Genomic DNA, 14,408 nt, shown 5'->3' with positions numbered 1-14,408 from the left:
AGAGCAGCAGATGTTCTCCAGCAGCTGCAAGTTGAGGCCTCTGCTCTTCATTTTTTTGGTGTCAGATTAAAAAGGATCATTGTGAGTATTTGTGGTCTTCAGGTTTTCTTTCTCCCATCAGTGCTGTTGCTTTGCTGATTGTCTTTGGGTTCTGGGCCGGGGCAGTGAATGGGGCTAGTTGGATTTGATTTGTTTTCTGCTTTGAATTTGAGGCTGTCACTGAGTCAAGTGTCATTCTTAGCAATAGAGAACTGGGGGATTTATCCCCTGTGCGTAGCATATTGCTTCAGGGATGCTCTGGCATGAGAGACTGCTGAGTTCCTCTCTCTTTTCTTAGTCTATTAGTGATACAGCTGGACTGTGAATCTCCTTACAGACTTAGAGACTGAACCACAAGCCCTGCAGGCTCCAGTGAGAGGTTTCTGAGAGGGTCTTGAACAGAATTGGGCTTCTCTGGTGGTTTTGTGGTTGGGCATGCACAATGTGGGGCTGGCAGGATGGGGAGGGGGCTGATGGGAACAATAAACTCTCAGAAGTACATTGGTCCCATCACAGACATCAGCAAATATCTAGTGCTGATCTGCTTGAAATGGAGGAGCAGGCGAGGGCTGAAAGGGAAGTGTGTTCAGTGGTGCTTCAGTACTGCTGTCTGCAGAGAGGCGGCAGAGGAATAGCTCTCGTCATGGTTTCCCCACTGGGAGAGGGCCTGGGTACGTGGGTACTTGGCACTTGCCTCCCATGAGGGATGCAGAAGAGCCTCACCAGGAGCCTCTCGGGACACTGCAGTCCCAGAGCCATCCTGGCAGCAGGGATAGGGCTGTCCTTTCCAGGGCTGAACTCATCGGAGATCCACGCTACAGCATCTCGAATGCTCTGAACTGCCACGGTGGTTTGCAGAGCAGCAAAAGCACCAATTTACCTAGGAAGCACCGGATGGGTCACACACGGCTCCACAGCCTTTGGTTCCCTGGGACTTTTGTTTCTTAAAGTCGTATCTTGGAGAACTATCTCTGGGTCTCAGAGGTGCTGTGGTCAAGAAGGCCTGTGCATAGGGAAGATAAGGTGCTTCCTCCGAGCACTCAGGAACTCCGAGGCATCAGGTAGGTAACTTAGAGCCCCCCACTCTTAATTAGGCTGGTAATCTCACCTCTGGGCAGCTCTTTCTTTTGGCAGTGTAACTGTGGCTGTGGATGAAACAGAAAAAGTGGTGTGCGATGTAATTCTACCCAGGTGACCATTTGACACCACAACTTAGATGTACAGTTGTTTTCTTTTTGAATTACAAATTCCTTGTATAAGTGATGAGTTAAACAAGCTAACTTCCAGTCTTGTCTCTGCTGCTGTAAACCTGGAGCAACTAAAGCTAGTTGGGGCCAAAGCGAATAAGAAACTTTGCATTTTGAAATGACTCGGCTTCTCATTCTGCTGAGGTTCAGCCTCAGCAGAAGTAAACTAGAAAAACGACCAAGATGGTATTTCTCAACAGCTTTATTATAAATATAATGGCATCCTTTTTGGTGACTTCTGAGCTGTCTTTTAGCACCATTCATTTATATAATTATGTGACACCTCAGCCCCATGTCTGAGGATGAAGAGTGAACCATCTCTCTGCTACCGAATGCTATGAAAACCTAGCAAGTGGAAGAGCCAGATGTCCATCTAATACAGAGAGCACATGTTTGACAAAACCAGACAGGGAGAGGAAATTGAGAGTGATGCATGCCCCAAAACACACCGTATTGCTTTTTGGCTATATGGACAATTTCTGCTTCGTAGGATGTAACCAGATTAACCTTACTGTTATTGTCCATCAGGGTGCTGAGTCAGTTGTGTTCCCATGGCTGTGTAAATGTCAGTTATAGGGAACGGGAAGAGCGTGGGTTCCTGCATTGATGGAGGTCCTCAGCGTAGCTGAGTTAGAGTGCTGGGGTGCCGCTGTAGTAATTCTTACCCACAGTTTCCAAATGCTTTGATTTTAGGCATGAGGAATCTCCTTCATCTGTATGATTTCAGCTACTACCTTAACGCTGACTTCCTGAAATTTCCCCCTCCCTCCTGCCCTTCTTCCGATCTCCTATCTCCTATCTCTGGTTCCCCCTCCCCTGCATTTCATCTCAACTGGTTTCCTGCTGGGTAAAATGCATATCCTGCTCTTTCTTCCCATTCCCTCCCTTCTCTCCCACTGTTGGCAGTTTTCCAGTCCAGCAACCTTGACCTTATCTCCAATTCCTTCCATTTCCTCCCCTTCAGCTAACACTATCGGTGAACTCTGCCCATTTTCCTCTCCTCCATCCTCCAAAGGCTGGCCATGCATCCTGCTGGATATGTTGCCGTTTCTTTCCGTGCTGACTACAGTCCCCTCTTTTCTGGCCTCCTTTATGTATGCCTCCGTGCAGGAAGCTGATAGGAGTTTGGCTGAAGCTTTTTTTTTGTGAACCACACTGAAATCAGTGGGAATGAAGCACCTACCCCCCTTTATAAAACTCTGACTCTTTGTGTGTCTGGAAAGAGCCTTTTCTAAGGGTGCAACTGCACAAAAAGCACTAAGTGTAATAATAAATATTAAGCCACCCTTAGCAGTGTGGATGTTTTTACTTGTTGCAGCCTACAGTTGCAAAGAGCGGGGATGTTGGTGAGATCCTTGCTTGCTCCCCCACTTTCTTCATGTGCCTATTTGGCCTTTTGTAGTAACAGTCTTGCATGGTGGGGAGGTCTCTGTGGCTTGGGGCATAGCGGGCCTGCGGTGTGGTCGTTTGGTGCGCTTGCCATTGCTGAAGATTGCACTCAGCAATTTGGACATTTGTTTCTGTTGGCTGGGGGTTTTGGCTTCCAAGCTAAGGATGAAGGATCATGCCTATTTTAGGAATAAAGTCATCTGTTACTGAGACTCCAACAGCAAGTTTTGGGTCTACCTCCTTTGCTGCATCCCTCATTCTTTAACATTATTTTTCTCTTCTTCAGTCAAATTATCTACCTGTGTTCAGGTAGAGCTCAGTTGATTGCCCTTGCCAAATTTCAGCCACTCGTCTGAGAAGGAAGGTGACCCTTTGAATGGTTTTTGTGTGATACAATATATCCAGTGCATCACCGTGCTTGCAAGATTACTTTCATCTTGTCAGTATGGTGATAGGTTAAGTATGATCAAGCTCTTTAGAAAACATTTCTCTCTAATCATTCTGGTTTCATTTGTATTCTGTAATAATTTTGAGAGTGATTACGATCATAGAAATGCTTTGTAGCTCATTAGTGACTTCAGTTCTGTGAGGAGAAGCTACTGCTGCCTGTCATACAGGAGACCTTGTGATCTACCCTAGTTTGGTCAGAAAACTGTATTTAAAATGTTGTCAGCAGCAGGATCCAGCAAAATTCCTTTTACTTTGTCAGATTACTCTCAACTCAGAAGAAGTATTGGATGCTAGACCTTTGCTTGGTATTTCCTGTGTTACTTCTAAAGAGGGACATGGGGGAAGATCCATATCAAGTATGATTCATGGCCACAAACTCCTGAATATTCTACTTTCACTTGTCATGATCTTGGTCATTTATGGAAAGAAGGCATCTTTCATGCTGAAACCAGGGGAATTATGCATTTATTGGTGTCTTTGACCTCTATGGGAAGCTGATTCTGGAAGGACTCTTGCATTTACCAGCCCCGTGAGAAATTTGTAACCCATTTTGCAGTTCTAAGTCGCAGCTGTAGACTGGCTGGACCCAGTCCCTGGTGCTCCCTCCCCAGCCTCTGCCTTTTCTGTGTGACGTTATGGACGGGATGGCTGACGACATCCATGCCTTGAAAGGCTCCATGCCTTTCATGCTATTTTTGTCTGTAGCCTAAGGGATTGGCCCATCTTTTTCTTTAATGTATGCAGATTAACACTTTTATTAGTAAAAAGACCCCCACAACTTAAAACATTTGGAAGAATGAGAGGTGGCGAAGTGCCTTTCCGTTGGTCCTCCTTTCTGGCACGACTAGCTTGCTGGCCTTGGCTTAGAAGGCAAAGCGATGAGACGAAGCATAAAACATGCTGTGTTTTTAAACGTGGAAAAGATGAGAGTGGAGTGCCTCGTGTGTTGTATGTGAAAGCATTCCTGTGATGGTGCTACATGCCGCTCTGCCATCCTAATTTGCTTTCAGAGGCTCCCAGTATAATCATTCTTTGTGTTTCCTAAAGGATGTGAAGACTAAATACGAGTTTGGTCAATGGTTTCATTGTTGATTTCTCCCACTGCTACAAAGCAATGCAAAAATATTAGGGACAGGCAGGGTGCATCTCACTGAATAAAGATATTGTATCTCTCATAATCCAAGTCGGATGCCTTTAAAAAAGGAAAGCCCTATGAAAAGTGCTTACAAGGCTGTTTGGACAGTAAAAATCTTTTGTAAAATGTAATTTCGGCATCTTTCCCAATGGGATCCTTCATGCAGGAGGACTGGCCAGCATTTTGGAAACAAACCCAGCCAACATTAGGTTTGGACATCTGCTTGTTTTAAGGTTGCTTTCACAATTTGCTCTGTAGCTGAAGATTGGTACTTGATGTCTATGTGAAAATGTTGCCAGAAAAGCAATGAAGTTATGCCAACCGTTTCTTTCATGAATGCAGCTTCTTAGAAATGACCGCTTTATGCTGGAAAATCATCTTGTTTGCATTGCTCCCTTGGCTAGAAAGATGAGAACTGTTTGATCTTGTCCTTTTACAAAGTTATCCTAAGTGAGCAAAAAATGTTTCTTGAATCAGTTTGGCTTTAAACCGGGGTGATCTCCTGCCTGAGTACATCTAGACTGAGTGATGGTAGGCTTAAATGGGATTAAATCAACTGACTTGTGAGGAAGGGGTAGTGGTGTCTTTTGTCTTTGCAGGTGGCTGAAGGGGATTGGATTTGAGAGAAGCTAGTGCTCCAATTTTCTGGATATTTTCTTCCTTCTTGCTTAAATCACCCAATGGGAATTAAAGCATATCTTCTCTTATTTCAACAGGGACCAGCTCGCATGACATCTGATCTTGCATCTTCTCCTGCAGCAGGATACGTCCCTGTTGGGCAGAAACCAGAGGCTGTTGTGCATGCTATGAAGGTAAGGGCACCACAGATCCCCACACGGCCGTGCAGCACGGTGCAGTACAGTGCGGTGTGGTGCAGCAAACAGCACAGTGGCAGAACTGGACGTTTGCTCTTCTTGTGGAAACACAACAACTAGAAATAGAAAGTTAGTACTCAGGCAGATTATCGGAAACCAGCACCTGTATCATGATGAAAAATCATTGCTTCAAATAGTTGCGGAGTTAAGCAAGATCATGCATGACTATTTTTTTGGATGGGAAACCTCCAACAAAAGCTGCTGATGCTGAAGGTATTGGTTACCCTTTCTGTTCATCAGTCCTGCGTAAACTGGGTCTCTGGGGTGACAGCAGTGACTAAAATGCTGTTTTTAAAAGGGACACAAAAACTGCAGTTCCTACATATGTTTTGTTATTGAAAATCCTGCAGCAGTCTTCAAAGGAGAAAGACTTTATTTTATGTAAATACCCAGCAAACCATGGCATCATAGCCATATAGATATGTGCATCATCAGTGGGGATTAAAGTCAGGACTGTTGGCAATAAAAACCATGGGACACTGCTAGCTGAGTTAAAGGAGAAAACTTGCACCGTGATTTCACAGCAGTTCTCAAGTCCTAGTGACCATCCATTAACAGGAAAAATGTAATACCCTGGTGTTACATGTTTAACTAGTTGAAAAAGTTACTTCTGAGTATCTAAGGGACACAGAAGTACAAATCCTTTCCAAGGTGCCATAGGGATGGCTTGAAAGTCTCTAACTAAATTAGGCTCTGGTTGGAATATAATGATTTATAGATTTGGATTTGTTGAAGCTGAAAAATTTTGTACAGGGTTAAAAAGATTTCATCAAATCAAAGGAGGATTCCTGGATGGCTACTCTGGAGTTCAGATCCCTGTGGTCATCGCTGGAAAAAAGGTCCAGCAGTGGCATCAGCATTAGCTTACATTGTCCTAGACCTGGAGAGTGGTGCTTACAAAGCTCTTTGCTTTGTACCTTTCCACATCTGACAGCTTGTAGCTGTCGAGCAACAGATGTTGCTTGTAGCTTTGATCTACAAGTTCCCTAAATTCTCTAGTTTTTAGTGTTTTCAGCTTACTTTTTTGTGCCTGTCCAGGGTCTCTTGGCTCCAGGACAGCTGTGGCAGGTGGTGGTGGTAAAACCAACAAGTGTCAGGAGAAGCAGTAGTGCCGCTGGCAAGGATGTTCGTTCCACTGGGCAGTTGCAAGATCCCGGGAGGATATTGAGTGTCACTATTTCTCAAGTAGTTCATCTTCTATGCATTTATGGCGTGTGAGGAATTATAGAAGGAAAGACAAGTTTGGTTTGATTTGGATCAATTTTGAATTTAAATTATAAAAGATCCTTCAAGCTGAAAATATTGATTTTTCAGCTTACTTGAGGCTTTATACACCCAGATTGTGTAACTCTCATTGGATCTTAAGAGAAGGGTGTCCAGCACCATCAAGGATTAAAAAATACCTTTAGTACAGTTTTTACTAGTTCCCAAAGGAGCCCTGACCACATAAGTGGCAGTTCACTTGCCTACATGTATTTGTCCTCTGTTTTCCAGACAAGTTTCTTCTTTGCTGCTTGTGAATGGTTCTGTGCTATCAGCAAGTTGTTGTGCTCCATCCTGTACTATGCTGCATTGCTCTTGTGGGTGACATTTCTCCTGTGTATATATGCATATGGATCTGCTAAACTGATACCTTGCAGAACGTTGCAGACTCATATGATACGTTTGGTTTTCTGACGCTTTGTACTAATCCAGTTTCACTTGCATTTAATCATCCAAGCCCTCATGCAGTCCAGAATATTGCTGGTGGCTTTTTCTTCCCAAACTGTGGAGTTCGTACCTTTCTGCTCCTGCTCTTCATTGCATTTGGTGAGGTGGTGGTGAGGGACAATATTAAGTAGAGTTGATAATGTTTTTAAGTTACAAGATCAAATAGTTATAAATTGATTATGAACATATTCTGGGGGGAAATTAGGTTGCTATTTGCTTTAGGGGTTACGGGACTGAATTTCTTATTAAGGGCAAGAAACATAAATGGTTTTAAGATATGGTTTGATAAGCTTATGGAAAGGATTGGAAAATTAATGAGGAAGATTCTTGGAAACTGGAAATTAAGTTTGGGAGGTCTGGCACAATGATGCATGTAAAGGAGTTGAAAGGAAGTTGGATGACTGCTTGTTTGCACATATTATTATTATTAATCCTCTACTTCAGAGCTTTGTTGATCACTAGGAAAGGCTGGAAGAAATTCTTCTCTGCAATTTCATAATTTAGCCAGTGGGGTACATTTGTCTGTCTTCAAAACCCTAGAAAGTGCCATGGTTGGAGTCAGGAAGCAGGTGGCATAGCAGTCACATCTCATGCGGCATAAATGATCTCACGTGATGTGTCCAGCTCACACACTTAGAGTTAAAAATATTCTCACATTTGAAGCAAGGGGGAAATTCTCCTGTAGGTCAGTGTGGCAGGGAGGGATGAGAAGGTGTTTATTGTTCCATCATGTGGCTCATTTCCAAGTATCAGCTGGAAATTGAAAAGACTGAGGAAACTGGTCATGGTCTCGATCTCTCCTCCTCCCTTCTTGTGGCACAGTGAAATTGTGGCTGTTGGTCTCCAGCCGCGGATCTTAAACTGGGTAGAAGATAATGTTTTTTGGCCACAGCATGCTGTAGCATATGGAGTAGGTCTTATTTGCACCCTGCAGAACTGGCCAGCTTTTCCAGTGCCAGCCCCTGCATGTGGGAAACTGGATGCAGCTACCAGCTTAGACTCTCACTGCCTGTGATACAGCTCATGACCTTCCCTTGAGGAGGAGAAGAGAGTAGCCTACAAACGAGACTTTGCGCTTTGGCTATACCACATCAGGTATTAGAAAAAACCCTTCTTGGTTGTGTAAAGAAGTCGTTATGGTTGTAGCAGGCTAGGTCCTTACCACAAAGAAAGGCAAGGAGAGATGGAAGTTGGCTTCGCTTGTCTTGCAGGATGCTTGCATGCAAGTCTGTCCAGAAGTGGTGTGGCTGCAAGGATGGGCTCTGTGCCCAAGCAAAGGTCACTGAGGGGCTGTGCACTCTGCACGGATCTGCAGGGCTTCTGGATTGCCTCTGTCTGCACCCATCTATGTAATGTCCCCTAGGCTTTTTCCTTGGCTTTTTCTGGCAGCTGAACGCTAGCTATGTGGCTGAAGCATTGCCTGCCATTTAGCGTAAGTTCTTCCTTGAGCACGTTTAGGGATTTTCTTTGGTTTTGCTTCTGAAATAGCTTTTGTTTTTTTGCACCTACTAAATAAGGAGGAAGATGACAGGTTGGCACTCCTAACAGCTGTTTTTGCTACCGAGAATAAAAGGTACATATGCTACAGCTCAGTATCTCGCTGAACATCAAAGCACTTTTCTTAGGAATTGAGCAAACCTGCTAAATACGTGGGGAGGTGAGGAGGAGACAAATGTGCGAGAACAACTTTTAGCCTATAACCCAACTCCTCCTGCAGCAGCAGCCTGGACCTCTCCCATGTGCGCAGAGCTATCGAGCAGGTGATCAGTCACTCCCACTGATGCTGGGTAAGGCAGGATTTGGCCCTGCCACAACTGGGGAGAAGTCCTAGCAGGGCATATAGACTGTTCCCTTGCCAAAGCAGGATACCGTGTTCCCCAGTGCTTTGTCCAGTTGTCGTCTTATAAATCAATAAAATCAGTGAGGCTTGCACCCTTCAGAAAGCATCCCTCAATCTCAGAGTGCTTCCTGGTACAGAAACGCTTCCCTCAACTTTCAACTCCCCTTCCAAAGCTTTACTACAGTCATCTTGACTCTTTGGTGGGGTTTTTTTGTTTGTTTTTTCAATATGCATTGCATGGTCATGCGGGGCCAGTACAGCAAGTCAGCAGGGAGGTGGATGTGATGGGCCAGGTGACTTTGAGGTGACACTGCCTTGGTCACAGATGTCAGTGCAGTCACGAAGGAGAACTAAATATACCCAAGGTGTTCCTCACAGTTTATGTATCGGCAGGGAGAAAGCCAGACAAGCCAGCGTGCTCATCGAGAGCGAGGTGCAGGTTGTCTTCAGGAGGTGGCATCACCAGGCAGAAGAGCAGCGTTACTCCGTCCAGCCCCATTCCCCTGCATGGGGAATTGCCCCGTGCCCGAGTGGAGCAGGCTGCCCTCACCGGCTGGTGTTTTACCCAGGGAGATCACATCATAGTGCTGGTGCATTTGCAAAGGGCCAAGTGCTGTCAGTGCAGCTTGGTGAAGAGCAAAAAGGAGGGGACGGTGTGAGCCGCTTCGAGCCTGGGGTACACTTTTCTGTTTTCTGTAGGCTCCTGGGTTGGGATGTGGCAGAAATCACGGGAGGATATACCCCAGTTTCTTAGATCCACACTGAACCCACAGTCCTTGAACTTCGGCTGAGCCATAGACAATTTATGTGAAGGCACGTCCATAGTCCCCAGCGGTGTAACCGGAGGAACATTAACCTGGTCCTTCTAAACAGCTGAGGCAGCGCCTGGCAGCATCTGAGAATGGCAGGGGCTGGGTCAGCACTAAGAAGCCTTCCTGTCTTTCTTCAGGAGGTGATTTCACTCTTCAGAGTGTATTTTTTTCCAGCATGCCTTTCCAGGATAAGCTGTTGAGTTTTATCCTCCCGAATCCCTTTTTCCCATACCCAAGATGCTAACACATCTTTACAAAGTGCTTACCCAGACATGGGGTGGGCCTGGGGAGCAGGATGGTTTCCAGGGTAAATGAGTCCCAAGTCATTCAGAAATGAAATACAACCATAACTTCCATCTGATCAGCTTTCAGCTCCGGCTCTGACTGGTTTACACCATTAAAAGACATTTCCACTGAAAGAAATGGGCTGCGCCACCCTTCCACACCTCCTGGACTCAGGAATGCGGTTTAAGCGCAGGTCGTAGAAAAACAGTTTATTTTTGTCTGCTGAGACTCTTGTGCCTGCAAGATTGATGGCTGGTGGAAGCAGAGGCTGGAGGTGATGTGATCTTTAACTAATTTAAACCATGGTTGTCCTTGACACTTGCCCTGTGGACACAGCCGGTGCTTAGCTGCCAGCCAGGCAGCCCTGGCGCTCCACATGGGGATGTGATCCTGCAGGCTGCTGCCTTTGCAGCCGAGCGTCGGAGGCACGCTGACTCCAGACGAGCGAGTTCGATGTGCGAGTCCAGCTGGATCAATAATTAATTCCCTCCTCTTTAGCAAAAAATAGATGCTCTCTTTGTCAGCATGTGCATGCTTTTTGCATCCCTCTTGCCCTTCCTGTCCTCTCAGAAAGGATGTGGATAATTCTTATTTGTGCAAAGATTGGTCCCAGCTATGTCGGTTAAACTAGCTAGTGCATTTTAGAAGTAGGTTAAGGGCCCTAGGAGAATGACCTATTTTTGTTGGTAACGCAGTTCGAGTACAGCAGGATTTCTGTGCTGAGGCAGACCGGGGGATAATCTACCCTGGTATCCCATTTCGTGGAGCAGCCGGTGCTGTATACCTCAGCAAAGGGTGAAACCCATCCTTGCACTGCATCTAGCTCTGTACTTCCCTAGGAGGTGTAGGAATATTTACGTGCACAAGTACGCCGTACAGCTTTATATGCATGTGGATGTATCGTGGTGAATAAGACCACGCGCTATTTGATGGTGTTGGGTGATTCCAGGAGCTTTGACCCTGCGCACCGAGCTGACCACCTTGCTCATCAGTGGCAAAGCCCTGTGTGAGGTATGTAGGTCAGCACAGATGCAGCACTAAAATCTCAAGGCAGTCCTGCGCTGTGATGTGCCCGACTTGTGCAACATGCCCGTTCCGAGGAGCTATCTGAATGCATGCAAATGCATTGGAGGGGGTATTCTGTGGGTCAGCGTGTTTCCAGTGGGAAGCGCTGGATCTCTGTGATCGAGGGACCACCTGGCCGCAGCCGGGCACTGCCTCCCTGGAGGTGCTGTGCGGGGGTGGCCGGGACGGTGCGTGCCCAGGCGGGATGTGGAGGGCCGGGGCTGGCTCCCAGCCATGGAGGTGCGGGGTGTGGGCAGCACGTGGGGGCACACAGCAACCACATAGATGTGCTGCGTCTTACTGGCCATGCGTGGCCTGGGGATCAGCGCTTGGGGAACATGTCTCCAAGCATCATTTAAAAGAAAGAGGTTAAAAATCAGGTTTTTTTCCATTTCCAAACATTGTCAACCTGAAATCTAAGAAGATAAGTCACAGGCAGGATGTTTCCACTGTTTTTTGCAGTGTCCCAAGCTGCTTTCACAGTGCATTTACTTGTCTTCTCAAGACAAATCTGCAGGTGTGGCCTAGCCACCAGGCTAAGTGGCATCCAGGAGGCTCGTGAACATGAGCACTGGATGTGTCAGCTCTGGGGTGTCAGTGCTGGAGCTATAACCTCTCTGTCTCTGCAAGGAAACCTAGTTCTTCCCAGATTGGGAGCGCCTGCTGGAGATGCTCTCTGAGCCGCAGAGCAGAGCCTCAAATGCTTCCCCCTACTCCTTTCAGGCTGTTCCTATGTCTTTGCATCCACGTCTCCTGTTTTGCAGGCTTTCCTCCCGTTAATATAATGGGAAAAGCCCCGTATTCATGAGCAGGAGGGAAAGGAAAGGTGATGCCTCACTCTTCCAGAAGCTCCTGTGGGCACGGTGCTGCAGGCATGTACCTGGTCCCACTGCCTGTAGCCAGGCATGAGAGGAAAGACAGCAAAACGGAGCTGCTTGTGGAGGACCAGACAGGCCTGGTGCCAGCACTTTGTGGGTATGGCCTGTATTCATCAGCGTTTGTACCAGCTGAACTCACTGGACAGCCGGTAAATGTCACTCTGCAGCCGTGGCCGCAATCCTGGGTGCAGGTGTGTGTGCGGGGGATGCGCATGTGTGCCAGCCCTGGCCGAGGGCCACCTATTCCCTTACCTTTATGGGGCATGCACTGTGGGTGGAAACAGTGCTGACGGAGATTAAAGTAAAGCTCGGGGAGTCGAGGTGATTATCTCCATCTTCAGAGGGTGTCTGTGGCACAAGGAGAGGGTGACCCAGATTCACCATGGCACTCAGCAGCTGCTGGGGACGGTGCCTTCGGAGGACTGCAGTCCGCATGCAGGGTCCTGGGAGGCAATACTGTTTTTTTCCCCATCCCATTCCCATCCCCTTCACAGCCTGGCTGCATCCAGCTGTGAAGAACCGGGAATCAAATCGGGATCTCTGAGTCCTAGGGCTCTGTGCTAACAGCTCGTCTCTTGCTCACTGTCATCGTGGGCCTCCGAGGGGTCCCCTTGAGAAACTAAAAGGGTTAAAAACAATTTTCAGCCAAAAGGTGAGTGAAATTGGCCGTGTCTGTTTAAGATTTGAAAGTTCATGGCTCATTGGAGACCACACACTTAAGCTGCGCAGTGGGTAATACTCTGCTTTTTAGTGGTACAAACCTGTGTTTGCCTCTTTCCCTGATGGCTAAAACCCTGTTAGACCTAAAAGCTGCTGGCCCGGGCTGACCACAGTTGCCCCATGACTCGGATTAGTAGAAGGGAGTGGAGAAGATCCACTCCTGCGAAAGACGGGAATGGAGGGAGCAGGAGTTGCTGGGGGATTGCCTTGGGGGAGCTGCCCGGCAGGTGGGGCCACCAGGAGCCTTCCTGGAAGAGATGTGTTTGTGGGCACAGGCAACTCGCTGCCAGTTATCACATGGTCCCCCAGGACTGTCGTGGCAGCCACACCATGCAGGTGGTGGGACAGAGGCATGCCATCACCAGGGAAGGGAGAGGATGGAGGTGCCCGACTTGGTGTCATGCTGTCTTTGCAGGGCTCTGGCTCTCAAGGCTTTGTGAATCCTGCCAATTTAAATAGTGGTTAATGAGGTTGTTAGGGACACTTAATGATTTGAGGAGCATAATGCTTTTGTAATATTGTTTTTTGTAGGTCCTTGAGGTCCATGAAAATTTGGACAGGCAAATGCAAGACAACTATGAAGAAGACCTGAGTGAAAAGGAGAAGGCAATTGTTCGTGAAATGTGCAATGTAATAACTCCTCTCAGCAACTCTAGGGGTTTCTTTCGTCGCCTTTTGTTAGAAGTACAGAGGAGCAGGGGTCTGCTGTGTACAAGCCCTGTTTGATGCGAGATCTACAGGCACAAGGGAAGAGTGGAGGCTCTGCTGACCACTGGTTTGGGTATCAGTAACCTGAGCGCCTTGTTCACTGCACAGAGCAGCCTTTGCTCAGCAGATGCTTCCCACTCTGCTGCCTTCAAGGGTGCAGAGTAGCTAGTCTAGCTGACCGAGAGCTGTGCAAAGGGCTCTTCCTGGCTTGGAGAGTCCTGTTAGCAGTTGACTTCAACTGTGTCCTTAGGGACTTGGTTTGGGCTGAGCAGCAACTGGTTGCTATCTTTAAAGCTGTGCAGCTTGAATGGGTTTGAGCCTAAACCATAAGAGAACATCAGAGGGAGAATATTCATGTCTGAAGCCGTTGAACAGCATCATGGTGTGTGGGGTGCTTTTAGCACTGCCAGCATGTTGGGCAACCACACTGTTAACCGAGCTTGCCACGTCCTGTACGGTGAGTGTTCGTACCAAACATCTGCTCTGCGGTGTCTGCTGCTGTGGCACTGCCTCCAGCTTCAAAGCATCTTGGCCACGCTTTGGCTTTGAACAAGGAGTTTGGGATTTCTACTAGAACATGGCTCAAGCTGCATGTCGCCTGCAGTCGGGGATGTGCTGTTTGACAGTACCAGCAGTGCCCACAGCAGGGAGGAGGATGCTTATGGAGCCTTCTCTTTTAGAAGTCCGCATTGGAGGTCAGCCCAAGTGGCATTGTTTAGTGCCTCACAGCAGCAGAGAGGAGCCTAACCCTCCGTTTAAATTCTGAAAACCACCTCAACCCTAAAAAGAGGGTGTAAAGAACACAAGTGCATCTTGCAGAGCTAAATCACTGCAAGCACCCTTGGCAAGGGCTGAGGCACTTCGCTTTGGTTGCTGGATCCTATAAGCAAAGCCAAGACCTGCTTTTTAGGATATTTTGTCTGCTTAATGCCACATTCCCTTGTAGCCATGCAGGCGGAAAGGTAAAACGCCATAACTTCATCCTCCCAAATGGACTCATTTCTGTTTGTGTATCATCAGCTGTTTTTTCTTTAAATATTCATTTTATGTAGACTCAAGGCAGCTATGAAGTGCTTTGCAGTTTCTTATTTTTTGAAAAATAGCCTCCCTTACCCCAGTGGCCCTAGGGTGATAAAATGTATGTTTTTAGAAAGTCATATATATATATATAAAAAAAATTTTAATCATTATCTTTTTCATTATCTTTTCTGTTCATGGTAACATCATTTCTGTAAGCGTGGCACGGTTGACCTAC

General features: G+C 46.9%; 1 protein-coding gene across 1 annotated transcript in view; it reads left to right on the top strand.

Moving 5' to 3' along the window:
• Positions 1-14,408, top strand: part of CCDC85C (coiled-coil domain containing 85C) — a 113,279-nt gene that overhangs the window by 98,386 nt on the left and 485 nt on the right. Inside the window, exons 4-5 of the mRNA XM_050896932.1 lie at positions 4,977-5,072; positions 12,977-13,075. Of these exons, the coding sequence (XP_050752889.1) occupies positions 4,977-5,072; positions 12,977-13,075 (195 nt within the window). The remainder of the gene's footprint in view (positions 1-4,976; positions 5,073-12,976; positions 13,076-14,408) is intronic.

This window comes from Gymnogyps californianus, chromosome 5, assembly GCF_018139145.2.
Source record: "Gymnogyps californianus isolate 813 chromosome 5, ASM1813914v2, whole genome shotgun sequence".
Classification (NCBI taxonomy): domain Eukaryota; kingdom Metazoa; phylum Chordata; class Aves; order Accipitriformes; family Cathartidae; genus Gymnogyps; species Gymnogyps californianus.
This window is presented reverse-complemented; position numbering and strand designations above follow the sequence as displayed.